The sequence below is a fragment of the Tiliqua scincoides genome, chromosome 6 (assembly GCF_035046505.1).
Source record: "Tiliqua scincoides isolate rTilSci1 chromosome 6, rTilSci1.hap2, whole genome shotgun sequence".
Taxonomy (NCBI): domain Eukaryota; kingdom Metazoa; phylum Chordata; class Lepidosauria; order Squamata; family Scincidae; genus Tiliqua; species Tiliqua scincoides.
This window is the reverse complement of record NC_089826.1, coordinates 6,469,754-6,487,253: the sequence shown is the minus strand read 5'-3', so window position 1 is coordinate 6,487,253 and position 17,500 is coordinate 6,469,754. Positions and strand designations below refer to the sequence as shown.

At 45.8% G+C, this 17,500-nt stretch overlaps 1 protein-coding gene across 1 annotated transcript in view; it reads right to left on the bottom strand.

Moving 5' to 3' along the window:
• The window catches only part of ADAMTS3 (ADAM metallopeptidase with thrombospondin type 1 motif 3), a 138,493-nt gene that overhangs the window by 98,011 nt on the left and 22,982 nt on the right, over nucleotides 1-17,500 (bottom strand). Inside the window, exon 4 of the mRNA XM_066632265.1 lies at nucleotides 1,041-1,197. Within this exon, the coding sequence (XP_066488362.1) occupies nucleotides 1,041-1,197 (157 nt within the window). The remainder of the gene's footprint in view (nucleotides 1-1,040; nucleotides 1,198-17,500) is intronic.

Genomic DNA, 17,500 nt, shown 5'->3' with positions numbered 1-17,500 from the left:
GAGTTCTCTTGGGGACAGGCAACTGAGATTCTATGACACGGTAGACCTATCCCCCGTGATTCCGCCTTTTATATGACTTTTTCCTTGTCATTTCAGCATTTCCAAAAAAAAGATGCAATCCATCCTAAGGTTCTGGGATACAGAATCTAAATGGCACTATCACTGACAATGATAGTTGACGCTGACAACATACAGGACTCAGCCCTGCTTGAACCCATACTCAAACACGGATTCCCACCATTAGGTGACTCCAACCTCCAACTCTGGATTTTAATCAGGCCTTAAATGTCACAGCCTTTGCTCAACCAAAGCAAAACATGCACAACACACCATCACCTATTGCGACCGAACAGCACAAAAACAATTATTATTCTTTATTATAATATAATATAGTAGTATAATATAGTATATTATATACTACAATATAATATATATAAAAAAGAAACCCTAAAAACGCTACTCCATTTCTACAGACCCAATCCTATACCTACCTAACATGGGGCTGAGATCTAGCCCTGGTACTCGATGCCATAATGCCCTGCTCACCAGATCCTAGACTCTGTGTCAGGCCAGAAGGCCCGACACGGAAGCGTCCGTTTCTGTGCGGTAATAGCTGATGCAGATGCAAGGAGACCCTTTGCCCGGGTTGGGGCTTTCCTCGGGAGGGGGGGGGACGACAAAAGTTCACTTCCCCCAAGGAGACTCCCAGTGGCTTCCCAGGGCCTACTGGATACAGTGGAAGCCGCTTTGGCGCCGCTGCTCCAGCACGAACCGGGAAGCATAGGATTGCGCTGCCCTACCACAATCCATGTTTAAGAAGTCCCTAAGTGCTATGAGGGTTACTCCTTGGTAAGTGTGCACAGGATTGTAGCTGCAGCCTTACAGCGCAGTCTTCTGCATGGCTACTCAGGTCAATGGGACTTACTCCCAGGAAAGTGTGTACTGGATTGCAGCCAGAGTCTCTCTCTCAGAAGAAGAGACATGGATTTAAGAGAATTGCTCACTGTGACAGTAGGATGGAGCAGAGAGATGTGCTATACCTTCACTGTGAATATCAGGGAGCATATCCACTGGATCTTGTGCAATTGCTGACCTCCTGTAGACCATGTGAATCCTCCCTCTCTCTTCTTCCATTTGTTTCCCTTTCTCCAACGGCTCAATGAAATATTCATCTTCACCCGTTCTTATCATTCCAGCCTAATGAGAAAGGAAAAAGAAAAAGAAAAAGGACCCTCAATATGTGAAAAATCCATCTTTTCGCTCACCGTCACAATTACATAGCTGCCAGGGGACACGAAGAGGTTGGTGGCTTCATAGAACAGAGCGTGATAGCAGTTGCAAGCCACTTTCCTAATGTCCTAATAGCTACCAGCACTGGAAGTACTAAAGAGGCAGCAATTTCACAGTTTGGAACCCACAGATTTGACACAGCATGGATTTCAAACCCCTGCACTGGACGGCCTCACCTGACCTCCTGGACACAACCAGAAGCAACTTCCAGTTGACTCCAAGGGGCTTTCTGAAGCCCAAGGAAGCCATGCACCACTTCCCCGGGCCTCAGAAGGACTCTTCAAGGTCTTAGAAAGGCACTTCCAAACTTCACGAAAGCCAGACGTGCCTTCTAAGGCCGACCTGGGCCTCAAACAACCTCCTAGACAGAGAAGGACCCCACTGTTGCATTCAATTATCTGTGAGTTTTGGTCTCCCTCAAATGGGGGTCCTCAAATGGACCACCTGTGGATAATGAGGTCCAACTGCATTCTCAGAGTTATGTGCAAAATGTGACATCATTTTCTATATCTGTCCTGCTCTGGTCTACCGCAAAAGCAAGACAGAGTGATGTGGTCCTGAGAGGTGAAGGTTTGGGGCCCCCCATATCTCTGTTCGCAAGACTTGCGTGGGGCAGAGGACCATTCGCTTCGAGCGCCAAGTCACGTAAACTTGCCGTTACTTCCCCTTTGGGCTTCTTTCAAGCAAAGTAACCCGAGGCTGTGATGGTTTGTGCCAGGTGCAATTATCCACTTGTGCTCCTCTTACCTTTGAAATGCATTTAAAAAGAGATTGATTGATTAATTAATCATGGCTATGCCATTTCAGCTAACTCTTTCAAAAAGTCCTTAAGACAAAGCAAGTCAGCTGTGGTTGTCTGCAGTCAAAGGCAGAAGTTTCTCCCATGGCTGAACCCAAAACCCTTTTCTCTGTGCAGACTGGGGACAAAAACTGGAACCTTCTGAATGTCCAGCTCTTGGACCATTCCTTCCTGACAGGAGTTTAGTAATCATTGGGATATTTAGGTTCAAGTCAGTCCACTTAGAATCATGCCCTCATTTTTTCCTCTTCCATATAGCCAAGAAGCATTATTAGGTTGGCAACCCATACGCCTCCTGGCATATGTATGGACTGCTTTCTTGCCATGTGAGAAAAGAGGTGAGAGGGAGCTGCTATGCTCCTGACGTAAGGTCTGATCTTGGCACTCCGACTTTGTTTAAATATCCCATTTTCAAGCCTTCAGCTTGCAAGGAGCTGCGCCCAGGTTGAAGAAGTTATTTTTCTTTTTAAAGAAAGAACGAAAGGAAGTGTCTCTCTTGGACACAAAACTTATTTTCTAGTCTTTTTTTTCCTTCCCCGTTTCACACCTCAGGGTAGAAAAAGACCTCAATCATCAGAGGTGGGGTTTTTTTTCCGGTGATAACGAAATAAAAACACATAACACCTCTTTCTGGACTTCTTATTTTTGGAAAGCAACCTGAAAACTGCAAAACAATAAACTGGGAAATCTGCATAAATAAATAAATAAGTACGTAATGGAGTGGGTGGGGGGTGCATGGGTAATGACAAAAGTTGCATATGTTGACACTATATTACCTATATTGCCTACCTAGTACACTTTTTAAAAGATGACAGTTTATAATTAGAATTTATGTAAAAATTGCAATAAAAACACATTACGCTGCTTTCTACACTTTTCTTCCTTAGGAAAAAATGAAATCTGAGGGGGGAAAAAAAAAACATTTCAGAGCACCTCCTATCAATTTTACTCTATCTCTATATTTATTTCTATATCAATCAATCTATTTCTCTCTCCTTCCAAAGATGCCCCAGTGAATCCTCACCAACACCCCTGTGAAATAGGTTAGGATGAGACAGTGACTAGACTAAGATCATCCAATAAACCCCGCGGCTGAGGGGGATTTGGTCTGAACCAAAAACTCTTACCTACTTGGCTACGTTGAATCTCAGCAGCAATCAAAGAACTGAAATGCTACCCTAAGGAGGCTGGCAATGCAATCCTATGCATGTTTACTCAGAAATAAATCCACTGTGTTAATTGAGGTTACTCTCGGGTAAGCATGCACCGGATTGTAACCTGTTTTGATTATTAGTGAGCTTTTTCTCCTGTGAGCCTCTCCTCTCCTTTCCTTAAGTAAATGTTTGAGCATCCTTTTTGCTGGAGAAAGAGTCAGGAAGGAGGCATTTGTAATGTACATGAGCATCAAAATATATTTCTCCAAATTAAACATAACAGAGTCAATGACTTCATTTATTAATTGTTGCACAGGTAGCGGTGATCTTGGTCTGCAGTTTAATTGATGGGGTTTCTCCCTAGTATCTTGATCCTAGTTGTTCTGCTTGCAACACAAACCTACAATCCTAAGCAACTTTATGCAGAGTCTTACTGAATCCAAAGGAACTAAACGTCAAACAACTGTACAAAATGTGTAGCGCGCCCTGGTTGTTTTTCAAAGAACGCAGGAAGGGCAATAAAATGAGACCTTATACAGGTTGGACTTCAGTATCCAAGAGGATCAATTCCTGGATCCCCCGCAGGTACCAAACCTGCTGATACTGAGATCTGCAGGTGGGTTCACAGAGGACCTCTGGTTGCATCTGGAGGTATTCTGAGGCACGGTGAGGTCGTGTGCAACCTCCTTGCTCATCAGAAAGCCTCCCAGGGGACTGAGAGACACTTCTAGTTTCTTGGCAAACTGGAAGTTCTTCTCAGGGGCCATCTGAGGTGTGGACCTCTGAACTTTTGCGCACCTGACCTCTGTGGGCCCTCCAGATGCAGGTTCGGAATCCACACTGGGCCAAATCTGCAGGTTCCGAACTCGTGGATAAGCAGAACCCACAGTACTGGCTTTCAAGGGGAACTTTTTTCTTAATTTAAATGGTGCACAGGGAGATGATCAGGATCAAAACTGTGCTAGGGCAACTTTACTATCTTCCATCCATGGTTCCACCCTGTTTCTCAACTCTTTCAGGGTACTACTTTGAAAACAAACCAACAAAAACTCAAGGGTATGTGATGCATTTCTTAAAACATGCTGATTGACGAACCCTTACTTTTGTGTAGGTGTGCAATGAATCATAGTCTTCCTGAGGAAAGATGACTAAGGGCGCAATCCTAACCAACTTTCCGGTACTGGCATAGCTGTGTCAGTGGGGCGTGTGCTGCATCCTGCAGTTGGGGGGCAGTAATGGAGGCCTCCTCAAGGTAAGGCAATGTTTATTCCCTTACCTCGGAGTTGCATTGCTCTTAGGCTAGTGCTGGAAAGTTAGTTAGGATTGTGCCCTAAAAGTCTGCGAACACCAGGACACTGAAATTTTGAGGTGACCACTTGAAGTATGAGAACCTAAGAAGGAGGGACCGTCCTAGAGGCACCAATTCCACTGATTATGAAGCAGAAACCAAAGTAGACCTTGACTGAATTCACAGTAAAAAGCCAATTGGGAAGAAAGCCAACTCTATCCTGATGCACAGAGCGGAGTAAGCGATTGCTACACAGTAAGGGAGAGATTGTATTACTGCTTTGACCTGCACTGGTAACACCACACCTGAATTCCTGTGTTTGTTCTGACCTTAAGAAACTAGAGCTGCAAAGTAATAAAACTGAACCATGCATCAATACACTTCACATGGTATAGCCCCCTTGGAGCGGGACTTTAGTCAGTGGGAGTGAGTGTATGAAAAATTGGAATCTGCAACAAAAAGTAACTGACCGGATAATAGAAATTAGCATGTCAGGGAAGGGAGTTCAGGTTTGGCCTTTGACTTGATGTGCTAGTGGTCTATCTGCAAGGAGTCTAAAGGAGTCTGCAAGGAGTTTCAGCTATCTAAAGAATTTAACAGGAGTGGAGATGTTTCTTTAGCGAGTAGGCAAAGCTTTAGGAACAGAGGAAGTGGAGGTGGTTCTTCAGAAAACTCTTGGTGGTCATAGACACTGCTGCAGAGATATTTACAACTGGAGAAAAGGCCCCTTCTTCTTCTCACTTCAAGCCCAAGGGCTGAAGATCCTTTTATGAAACAAGCAGTACCTCAAAGACTCTCAGTTGGAAACTGCTGAACATTGTGTCCACTCAGCTATGAGGTAGTTAGTTGTGGTGATGGTGGGCCACTGTAGTGGGACTGGCCAGATATATATGACATCATCGCCACTGGAGGTGCAAGAGAAGGGTTCTACGCACTGGGGCAGAACCTTTACAGGAAATATAGTGTATCCGTTTAACAGAAGGCATTAAGGAATGAACTCACAAGTTATGATGGCTTCATGCAACTTCCAGGTTTTAGAGGTAACCTATCTCTGAGTGCCAGATGCAAAGGAATGGAAACTGGATACAGGTACCTTGTCAAGTGCTACCAGGGGCATCTGGTGGACGTGAGATACAGGAAGCTGGACCAGATGGTCTGATCCAGCAGGGCTCTTCTTACGTTCTTAAGTAGTAAAAAAAACTATCACTCGCTTAAAAAAAGAAACAGAGTTGAAGAATCCTTTGGGGGAGGCAGGGAAAGATCTTTCATGATTCTAATCTTCAACTAGTATTGATATTATGATTATTATGAAAAATATGAGATATTGTTCTGGAGTTTTGCACCTTCTGAACTCTTGTGAGTTTGGCTGAACCTGCTACAACGTCCAGAAGGAGCTGTGTAGCAAATCTCAAGTTCAACCAGCCTTTCAAGGGGACATAGACTGCCTTGATTCATACTAATGAAATTAAACAATCCTCAGCCCTAAGCTCTATGGACCTGCGGCACTATTAATTAAGAACAACCGTCTCTTGCTCCACTTGAAGGCTGGTTCAGAGGGAAGGTAAGTGCTGGATTACACTTGTTCGACATTCAGATCACAAATATTTAGTTAGCAAATACATCCTGGCAGGACATTGCTTGTGCTGTAAGGTACAAGGTGCCCAATTGCCAAGCCCAGAACACGACAATTAACACTGCAAACCAGACAGTTGCCACTGACATCCATAAGGTACACACAAATCCTCTACTTTCAGACTGCCTGGTCCAAGATTGTCTATTTCAAGACTTCCAACCTCTGTTTCATTCCCTCATAAAAGAATTTGGTCTTTCTTCAGAGACCAGAAGACCCTAAGCTGCTCTCTTCTGCCGCTGCTCCTCCGTAACTGGTATTTATTAATTCTTATTTATCCATTACACTTTTATCCCAGCATGGTGCGTGGCTGAGCATGGAACCCAGCCAAACCCCAAAGAAATGCTGCCAGTTAGCTGAAGGGTGGAGTGATAGCGGATGACATCATCAGCCACGTGTCCACTCCAAGCTAACGAGTGACAGCTGGGGAGGGTGTCAGCCCATAAAAGCAGCTGGAAGATACCGAGAAGAAGGGGAGAAGAACGAGTGGACAAGAAGAGGCAGGATAAAAAGGGTGGAGAGGAAAAAAGAAGGAATAGAGAAATGTTCAATGGAGGAAATGGAGACCAAATTGAACAGAAATGGCAAGCAAAGAGAAAGACAGGTACCCCAAGGAGGTCCAGTGTTCAGAGGAGTCAAGACTCCTCTGAAAACCAGTTGTCCCGTGTCCCCCTCCCCCCAATGACCAATGGAGCTGCACTGGTTGGCAACCTTCAGCCTCGAAAGACTATGGTATAAGCCTACAGCACCCGGTATTCCCAGGCGGTCTCCCATCCAAGTACTAACCAGGCCTGACCCTGCTTAGCTTCCGAGATCATGGTATAAGCCTACAGCACCTGGTATTCCCAGGCGGTCTCCCATCCAAGTACTAACCAGGCCTGACTCTGCTTAGCTTCTGAGATCATGGTATAAGCCTACAGCACCTGGTATTCCCAGGCGGTCTCCCATCCAAGTACTAACCAGGCCTGACCCTGCTTAGCTTCTGAGATCATGGTATAAGCCTACAGCACCTGCTATTCCCAGGTGGTCTCCCATCCAAGTACTAACCAGGCCTGACCCTGCTGAGCTTCCAAGATCAAACCATTCTGCAATCTGAATAGCCAAGCTTAGACATCTTCATGAAGCAGTGGTCCAAGGAGCAACCAGGAAAAAGATGCCCCCTCCCCAGTTGGTGCCTGGGGCGAGGGGCTTTTTTGGTTTTAATCAGAATGCCACTGAGATTGATGCCATATGATGATTCCAGGGGATACCGGGCAGAATGATGGCCACATCCAGGAGTTCTACTGCTGAAGTTGCCACAGATAAATGCCATATATATCCAAATCATCAACGTAAAGCGAGGGAGGGAAGATGAGGACTAACTGCAGGGACTGGGAGCTAGGAAACCATGCATGTTCAAATAATGGAACTAATGTTCAAAATTATCTTCGTTAAACCGGAGTTTAGGAGGAGTGGGACGAGGAGCTGGGCGAACCAGAGATGCATCAAAGGAACGGAATGGGGAAGATCCTCTCGTTCCTGGGTCTGTCACACACATGGTGTTTTGACAGTTGCAGGTGGTTGACAGAACTCTACTTTGCAGAAAAACCGAAGCTCGAAGCTCCACGGAAAAGGATCGAGAGTTCTGACTTCCATCAGCGCAATATTCCTAGCGCCAGCCAAGCAGACACCACAGCGTTTGCCAAGGCAAACACTTGCGACCTGGCTGAAAGGAGGTGCTCAGAGGGTGGGGGGTGGGGGTGGTTTCAGTTTGTGGAGACAACCCCTCCAGTCTTTAACTTCTTAAAGAGTGGGTATAAAATGTGCTTTTATAGGAACGGTGCTGCCGCTTCTTAAAAAACACATATTCGAGCGCCGAAGAGACACTGCCACCTTTCACCCTCTCTGTTGGTTTAAGGTGTGTTCGGTTCAATGACTGTGCAAAACCTGCGTCACAAAATACCTGCCGCTCGCTTTTTTAAGCCCAGAGACGAAAACCATCCAGAGCCACACAGAACACTGGCTGATTTACTGGAGGGCAAATGAAAGCCAAGAGGAGGTTAACTGGGCCCACATCACATTTCCCTTTGCCTGCCCCCATCAAAACAGGGCTGCAGTCTCTTGATTATGGGTTTCCTAATTCCTCGCTAAAGGGATGTGCTTTTTCGTGGGTGCTGGGAGAAGAGCAGGTGGTGGAAGGGGCATCTTCATTTCAAGATTTGGAAGCCTCTCTATGCCAGTGGCGTAGCTAGAGGGGGGGCAAAGCACTAAGTTTTGCAGGGAGCCTCACCATGGTGTGCAAGCGAACCTTCCACATCCCCTTCGAAGCCATTCTGGGAAGGGGAGCAAACCAGAGTCATTGCCATGGATCCCAAAGGGGAGGGGGAGGGGTCACTTGAATGCCATAGTGAGGCTCCCTGCAAAACTTAGTGCTTTGCATCCCCTCTAGCTATGCCACTGCTCTGTGCAATCAATTAAGAAACCTCAAGAGAGACTTTTGCTATTGCTGTGCTAACATTTCCAAACCTTTAAAGCCCTGACCAAGTCTTTAAAGCTCAGGACCCACTTCTCCTAAGGGTCACCTTCACCCCATACGCATGCACCTTTGGAGGAGATCTTCCACTTTCATCTGTCCTTAAATGTGCTGATCCAAATCTAAATAAATTCATTCATTTGCTGACATTTGCTTTTTTTTGGGGGGGGGGGGGGAGATCCAATTCATTTGTTGTAGCCTTGTTCCCAGTGTGATCTGGGTACACAGCCAGCCTCCAGAATGATTACCAATGCTTTAAGCACTATTGTAGCTCCTGCAGTGTGAAACAACGAAGGGGGAGGAACCCTGAGACCTCCACCATTAACACACAAAGTTGTGTGAAGCCCATACTTCCAAAAATTATTTAAAAGTTTGTCTTTGACCCCTAAAAGAATTGCTGAACAGATCCCCCCATTTTCACCCGTGATCCAGAGTGGTGGAAATGGGGAGAGCTGATAAGATCAACTCTACAGCAACTGTTACCCTGCACATGCCCGATCTCATCTGATCTTGGAAGCTAAGCAGGGTCAGGCCTGCTTGGATGGGAGACCGCCTGGGAATACTGGGTGCTGTAGGCTTATACCAGTCTTTCGAGACTGAAGGTTGCCAACCATCTCCCTATACTGAACACTATCTCCCGATCTTGTCTGATCTCGGAAGCTAAGCAGGGTCAGGCCTGGTTAGTACTTGGATGGGAGACCGCCTGGGAATACTGGGTGCTGTAGGCTTATACCATAGTCTTTCAAGACTGAAGGTTGCCAGCCAATCCTTCTTGGACATTCACTCTGCTGGGTGCAGGACTTTCTGGGAGGTGATGCCACGGTTGTTGAATCCCCTCGTGCCATCCAGCGTGCTCTTTCTCTCTTTCCCTGTTTTGTAAATGCTGTTTGTTTTATTCGAGAGCCTTTTCTGCTGCTTTAAACTGCTTTATGCTATTTTCAGAATTGCCGAGCACGAATTGCTGGCCTAAGTGTGTTGTGTATGCAGACTTCTGAACTGATTCTGAATTGGTTTGATTTCCTGTTGTCTGCCGCTTCTATAGGAAGTTGGATACACACAGATTAAACCATAAGCACAGCTGTCTGGTGGTGCATATAAAAAGTTGGCCACACTGGCAAGACAATGCAGTGTTTTAGCAAGGGACAGTGGCATAGGTAGAGGGGCTGCAAAGTACTAGGTTTTTCAGGGAGCAGCCCTGTGTAAGCAGCCCGTCCCCTTTGGAGCCAGTCGTACGCCTCCATTTTGCTCCCACTGCCTGGAATGGCTCTGATGGGGAAGAGGAGGGGCCCCTTGCACACTGCGGTGAGGCTGCATGCAAAACCTGCGCTTTGCACCCCCCTCTAGGTATGCCACTGGATGGCATCCTTCTGGATCGCAAGAAACCAACCTATTAAACAAATGCTTCCTTTCTGGGTTGTGTCTGAGTGCGCAAAAGCCCAGGAACTATATTTTCAACATAAAAAAGTGATAATACCTTATACTAGCATATTCCTGTATGGAATGCTAAGATTCTCAACTATTTATTTGGGGTGGGGGAGGCATAGGTGACTGTTCAATAGCAGCAGTCACTAGGTGCCTTTGAAGGGAAATAAATTTGGGACTCTTTAATTATTATTCAATAATGCCCTTAAGCATGTGCTTACCTTTAGACTCTTGCCATAATAGGAAGCACATGCTACATGCTTTTTCTGAAAAGAGACTGGAGACCACAGTGCGACAATACACATGAATATAATTACAGCACCGAGGCTTGAAATTAAGTGCATAATTATGTGCTTTCCTGAATTTCCAGTCTTTCCACAATAAAAGACCCATTCTGGGAGTCTAGCAGAGCAAGCCTATGCATGCCTACTCAGGAGTAATCCCCACTGATTTCAACAGACCTTACTCCCAGGTAAGTATTTATTGATTTTTCACATTTTTATACCACCCTTCCTTCAAAGAGCTCAGGACAGTGCACACAGCTGCTCCCCTCCTTTTGTCTTCACAACAACCCTGTGAGGTAGGTGAGGTTGAGAGAAAGTGACTGGCCCAAGGTCACCCAGGAAGCGTCATGGATCTTCCAGGTCTAAGTCCACCTCCCAAACCACTACACCACCCTGGTAAGTATGCATAAGACTGCAACCTAAAACTCTTTTGAGTTTCAGAAACTTAAGTCAAATGTCTGTGAGTACCAACAAATGCCAAATTAAATCAAGAAAGTGCTGTTTTTGGACTGGCAAAAGAGCTCTTTTACACCCACAGCTGGAATTAACAGGTTGCTGTTTAACTAGAAGCACTGTCAACTAGAACAGGTCTCATTTCTTCCATCATGTCCAAGCAGACCTTCTCTCCTGCCTCCTCACATTCCCATTTTGGTTTTCTGGTAATACTGATGTATTCAAACTAGAGAGTGTGGTGAACTGCCCTGGCTGAACAACACAGAACTGTTAGACAGCAATTTTCATGGGCTTGAAGCTTTCCTTGCATGTCCTGTTCCCGGGTTTTTGGAGGCTCAGCGACCCTCCACCTAAAGAAGAGACCAAAGGCAGCAGGAGCCAGTATTGGAGAACATTCTCACTGGGGACAAGAGAACAAAGAGGTGAAGCATGAATGAGCACCTGCGCAATCAAGGAACTATCTAAACTCATCCGGCATCTTTTCAAGTGGGTAAATGACTACATGTGCAAAAGCTTGCTTCCATAATCCTGATGTTCCCTCTACTTGTATGAAACCTTCCCAGGATGGTCACATCAATATTGCTGTGGTCTGGCACAGTCCTCTGTAGATCATGCACACAGAAGACAACTCGTGTTCTAACATGGTGAAGTGGGGAGGGCAGAAGCTAAGCCTTGCTTTCTTATCAGTGGCATAGCTAGAAGGGGTACAAAGCACTAAGTTTTGCAGGGAGCCTCGCCGTGGCGTGCAAACGGACCCTCCCCTTTGGTGCATTCCCGGCGGTGGGAGCAAAACGGAGGCGAATCTAAAACGAATGGCTCCGGAGGGGTGCAGGAGGGGCTGCTTGCACGCCACGGTGAGGCTCCCTGAAAAACTTAGTGCTTTGTACCCCCGCTGGCTATGCCACTATTGTTTATTCCGTTCTGAATCAAAACCCTCAAGCTGGGGCCACCGTATAAAGTGGCACTTCTTGTCCTCTTGGACAAAGACAGAGAGTTTCTCCTTGCAAGGACAACAACATCAGCGTGGAAAACTGTTTGAATTGAGTTGCCTAAACTACAAGCAGCCCAAGCTGTTTCAATACACTCTACGGTGTGACGTCAGTATAGGAAGATTCAAGAAGCAGATGCCACCTTCAGTAACAAAAGCAGAAATCCAGAAGGAAAATTACGTGTCAAACTGCCCGGACTGTACTGTTTTTTGAAGAAGAAAAAAAAAGTATCTCCAAGGATGGAAGATGAGATCGAACAACAGTTCCACAACAGATGTCCTAACAGCATCCAATTACCACCCACTTGTTCCACTCCACTTTTTATTAATCACCCATTCTCACTTACTAGCCAACAGCTTTTCCTGAAGTCCCCATCATTACAACCACCATACTACCCAAGACAAAAGGGGCAAGACTGTACATTCTGCAAGACATGAGGCAGGCCAAACATCATATGACAATTTGTTGCTTTCCTCTCCTATCTATCTTTGTATCTGGTGCAGATTTTTCCACTTAGACCCAGTTCAGATGATTATCTAAATCAGTGGTTCTCGCTTTTTAGAATGACAATCTGTCGGGACCCACCAGCAGTGATGTCGTTATCCTGGAAGTGGTGTCATAGCTGGAAGCGACATCATCAAGCAGGAAAAATTTTTAACAACCCTAGGCTGCAATCCTATCCATGCTTACCCAGAGTAAGCCCCACTCACTATCATTGTTAAAAGCATATACATTGTAGCCTGTTAAAAGTACAGATCTTCCCAAATGCAGTCACATACCATGTCGGGATCAAGTCTAATATACTAAAAATAAAATATGGAAATGAATGGGGACCCACCTGAAATTGTCTCAAGTCCCACAGTTTGAGAAACAGTGGTCTAAATCACATTTTGATTATCGTGAACAAACCATGGCAAGTCTTGCCCATCTCTTAACATTTAGTCTTTTCTGCTTCCCTTTTCTCCCTTTCCTCTTTTGCAAACCCACTTCCTTCCTTTTTCTCCAATATATTTCTGCGGAAGGAGACCCAGGGCCTCCCAGAGCACTGCTCCAGAAGTTCTTTCAATTCTTGATTCAGCTCTACCCAGAATTGAAGGAAGAATATTGAGAAGAGCAGGACAGCAACTAAACCCTGGTTTCACCATTCACATGTTACACGGTAGACACACACAGTTGCCTGTATGAACAGATGCATTTTCAAAGAAGGAGTGTTCATTTTAAACGTCCATGCAGAAACCAAGCCCCTCAGAACGTGGAGTACAGATCAAAGATACTGCTATATACACATTAAACAAAAAACATAGCATTACACATAAAATTAATGTAATGCATGTAACGCAGAAAGTAAACGTGAATAGGGTTTCTGTATGCCTAAATCAGATTTTCAGCCCAATCCTATCCTGGGCCAACCTGCAGGGTTCAGGGATGCTGATGCACCCCAAATGACTCCAACGACAAGGGGGAGGGGAAGCTTACACAGCACATTGCGGCACACTGCAAAAACTAGTGCTGTGCCCCCCCCCTTGGGAATGCCACTGACAATAGGGCAGCTCGCTGCTTAACATGTTCCTCTTTGAGGCTGCTCGTTTCTCTGCAAAGTCAAGACAGGCCAAAACTCTTTCCTGCTCAGAAGAGCCAAGACAGGTACGAGAAGGCGCAGAGTTTGTTGTTTTTAGAAAGGCATCGGTCTTTGCAGCACTCATTTTCCTAATCCACAGCCAGGGCCCTCCTCCAAGTTTGAGACGGACGGCTGCAATATTGGATCCTGCTAGTTTCTCATAATTGAGGCCTTGTTATTCCTTGGCAATGAACCCTCTTCTATGGATAGAATTGTCCTGGCATCTTCTACCCGCCACAGTTGTTAATGGAAGTGCATGTTAACTGAGCTCTTTAAAATATGATTTATTAAAAACTTTATAAAACAAATGTCACTGTGCTTTACAAGAAACAGAGCCTTTGTTTTAAACCCAAGCTGTGGGCAACAGACTGACAAAATCCCAGGTACATAAAGATTTGCCATGCATGTGACATTCTAACTCAGCCTCTGGAGCAGCACAGTGGCTCTGGCACTAACATTGGAATCCTATGCATGTTTACTCAGAAATAAGTTCCACTGTGTTCAGTGGGACTCACTCTTGGATAACTGAGTAAGTTATGAGTAAGCCAAGTTCTTTACTCAGCGTGTGGTTGGTCTGTGGAATTCCTTGCCACAGGATGTGGTGACGGCATCTGGCTTAGATGCCTTTAAAAGGGGATTGGACAAGTTTCTGGAGGAAAAATTCATTATGGGTTACAAGCCATGATGTGTATAAGCAACCTCCTGATTTTAGAAATGGGCTATGTCAGATGCAAGGGAGGGCATCAGGATGCAGGTCTCTTGTTTTCTGGTGTGCTCCCTGGGGATTTGGTGGGCCGCTGTGAGAAACAGGAAGCTGGACTAGATGGGCCTATGGCCTGATCCAGTGGGGCTGTGCTTATGTTCTTAACTACAATTCCCAGGAAGCCTTGCAGGTCTCTTGTTATCTGGTGTGCTCCCTGGGGCATTTGGTGGGCCGCTGTGAGATACAGGAAGCTGGACTAGATGGGCCTATGGCCTGATCCAGTGGGGCTGTTCTAACGTTCTTATGTAATACGCATACGATTGCAGCTTAAGAAAGTGGCATAGCCGGAGGGGGTGTAAAGCACTAAGTTTTGCAGGGAGGCTCACCGCGGTGTGCTAGTGGCCCTTCTCCATCTCCTTCAGAGCCACTCCTGGCAGTGGGAGCAAAACAGAAGTGAAAGCTTACAACAGGTCACAAAATAAAATGTGCACATGAAAATTACCTAAAAACAGTATCGTGAGGACCCCAAATCTGCAGATCCCGTATCCGCAGATTCACTTATCCACAAATTGGGTCTTCCCCCCCCCCAGCACCACACCTCTACATGCACCGCCTCCAGAGGCGAGGAAAGCGTCACTAGGCTCACCTCAAGAGGGGTCTCTGAGTTGAGCAGAGGTCAGAGATGTCTGTCTCTGGCCTCTGCCAAGTTCAGATTGAGCTCTAAAGCAAAAGAAAGCATCACAATTTCTGTTTTCTGGCTTCCGTGCCATCGTAGAGGCGCGCGTGGCTCCGCGACCGGGGCATTTGCCCCATTCATTTAATGGCAGGTCTGCCACTGGCTCTGATCACTAAGCACCAACCAATATTTTGGTGTCTGGCAACCACATGTTGTCTTTTCCAAACTGCCTGTAAAGGCAACCTCACGTAAGGCGCACTGAGACAGTTCAACTGAGATAAGACGACTAGGGCATGAGTAACTGAGACCAGATCTACATCTAAGTCAAACCAATTTGTGTGTGTGTGTGTGTGTGTGTGTGTGTGTGTGTGTGTGTGTGCGCATGTATTTATTTTATAGAGATAGATACATCCCTCCCTACACACCAACCCCCACCCCCCCAACATCCACAAGCCTAGGCAATGCATTTGCCAATCTACCACGTAGGTCTGCTCTAGGACACAATACTGTCCTTCCTTGATTTGCAAAAGCTGTTGCAAGTGATTTTTACCCTTCTGGAAAGTCCTGCGCAGCTGCTTCTACTTGAATTAATGACGATAAAATGAAGTTCCAAGCCATTCAACTTGTGTGTCAATTCAGTTTTTCCTATGACCAAACAAGTCCTGGAAGCACAGGAAGAAGGAAATGCACCCCCTTTGGAAAAAACTTATTATTTCTGAAGGTGGACTTGGGGGCTGGTGAGTCATGCATTTTTAAAAAAATAAATTAGATGAGCTATATAACAGAGGGGAAAAATATGAATATAATTTTGTAGTGGTCCACAGTGGAAAGAAGACTGCCCTCATTCCAAAGCACTTTACACCCAGTTGCACAGACCGCCGTGTCGAGGCGACAAAACATCAGACAAACCTGTCCTCTATTGAATTAGACAATTGTTCCATCGCCCCCAGCACTTCCTTCTCTACACCAAGAGCCAACAGCTCTCCAAGATGTCAGGCAGAAGACACTGGACATGCATCACTCAGTAAGCCATCCAGAGATGTGCCCACTGACCCCCTGATGACAGGGATGTCAAACTCATTTCATATAGAGAACCGAAGTGAGCATTCGTGGCGCCTGCTGGGGGCCAGAAGTGACATCATTAAGCAGGAAGTGACATCATTAAGGAGCTGATGGTCAGAAATACGCACCCTGTTCTCATACAGAAACTCATTAGCTGCAAATGACGGAGGGGAAAGTGTGCAAATCTTGTTTATATTTTCAAGACATGAGAGAGGCCAATTATCAAGCTGGGAGAGCCCCATTAGAAAGGGGGTCAGATAAATTGCTTCCGGGGGCCACATTTGGCCTGCGGACATTATGTTTGACTTCCCTGCCTTATGACATTAGGATAAAGCATCTAAAAAGCCTCCTTCCCCTGTACTCTACAGCACAGACTGATATCTGGAAGTCACCACAGAAGAGGCCAGCCTTGGGCAATGCCTTACAGGAATGCTGGTGTGTGTGTGTGTGTGTGTGTGTGTGTGTGTGTGTGTGTTTTAAGAGTGCTTTTTAAGAAGATAAAAGGAGGTGGATTTGGCCTGCACAACCAGAAATCTCTTCCAAGCGTAGGAAGAAGCATGTCAGAGAGGGCCAAGAATGAAGCTATACTGTACCAAAATGATCCCACTTGAACAGAAGCAGGTTGGAGAGCGAGAATGTTTGACATGGAACAAACATGCAAAATCTCTCAATCTGTATTGGCCCCTTTGGTCACAGTTAAAAGCCTCTGCTATTTTCCAGGCTCTGTGACATCCTCAAGGGAACCCAAGTACTACACCCTGTCAAATCTCACAGCGATGCCTGGTTTATCGCCTGCATCCATCTCTCGGCGTCTTTTAGCTTCTGTGCCGCGGGTGGCATTCCTTAATTTAAATCGGGCTAAATCTCATTTGTTGTCTTAAGGTGCCTCCTTGCTCAACACCAACAAGCACCTTCAATTACAGATTAGAGATGACATCAGAATGGAGGTCAGCATTGGCCCTGGCAGCGTGGGAGGGAGGACATCCCAGAGAACCTGCCTCTCGGAGCAAGTAGCTAGGAGTTGAAAAGGCACACTGGGGTTCTTTTCAACAGCAGGTTTTTTTAAAACATATTTCATAAACTAACACACTGGGCACGAGGGGAAGATGCACAACAGTTTACAATGGTCTTGCACAAGAATCCTTTCCTCTGGATCACACACTATAGCCACACACACACACACACACACACAATTGTGTGTGTCCTGCAGAAGACACTTCTGGTGATGTCATTTCCGGCCCTCAATTGGCACCATGAATGCTAATAACTTTGGCCCCCTGTATGAAATGAGTTTGACATCCCTGATCTAGAATATCAATACAGAATCAAGAATGCATCTCTCTTAGCTCACTGCAATGTGCACAAATGTTCCATCTACACAAATGGTGTCATTGCACTGGAGTAAATGTTCAAGTTCCAGAAGGCAATTCTGCTGCTTAAGCAGAGGTATGTGGGTCCGGCCCCAAGCTTTGTCTGGATGGTAGATCACAGGGAAGACCATATCTAAGCAGCTCTGAGCTCTCTGAAAGAGGGCTAGAGGACATAGCTCTGTAATAAAACACATGCTTTGCAGCAGGGATGGGCAACTCGACTCATTAGATTCAGACTAAAGGCACCAAA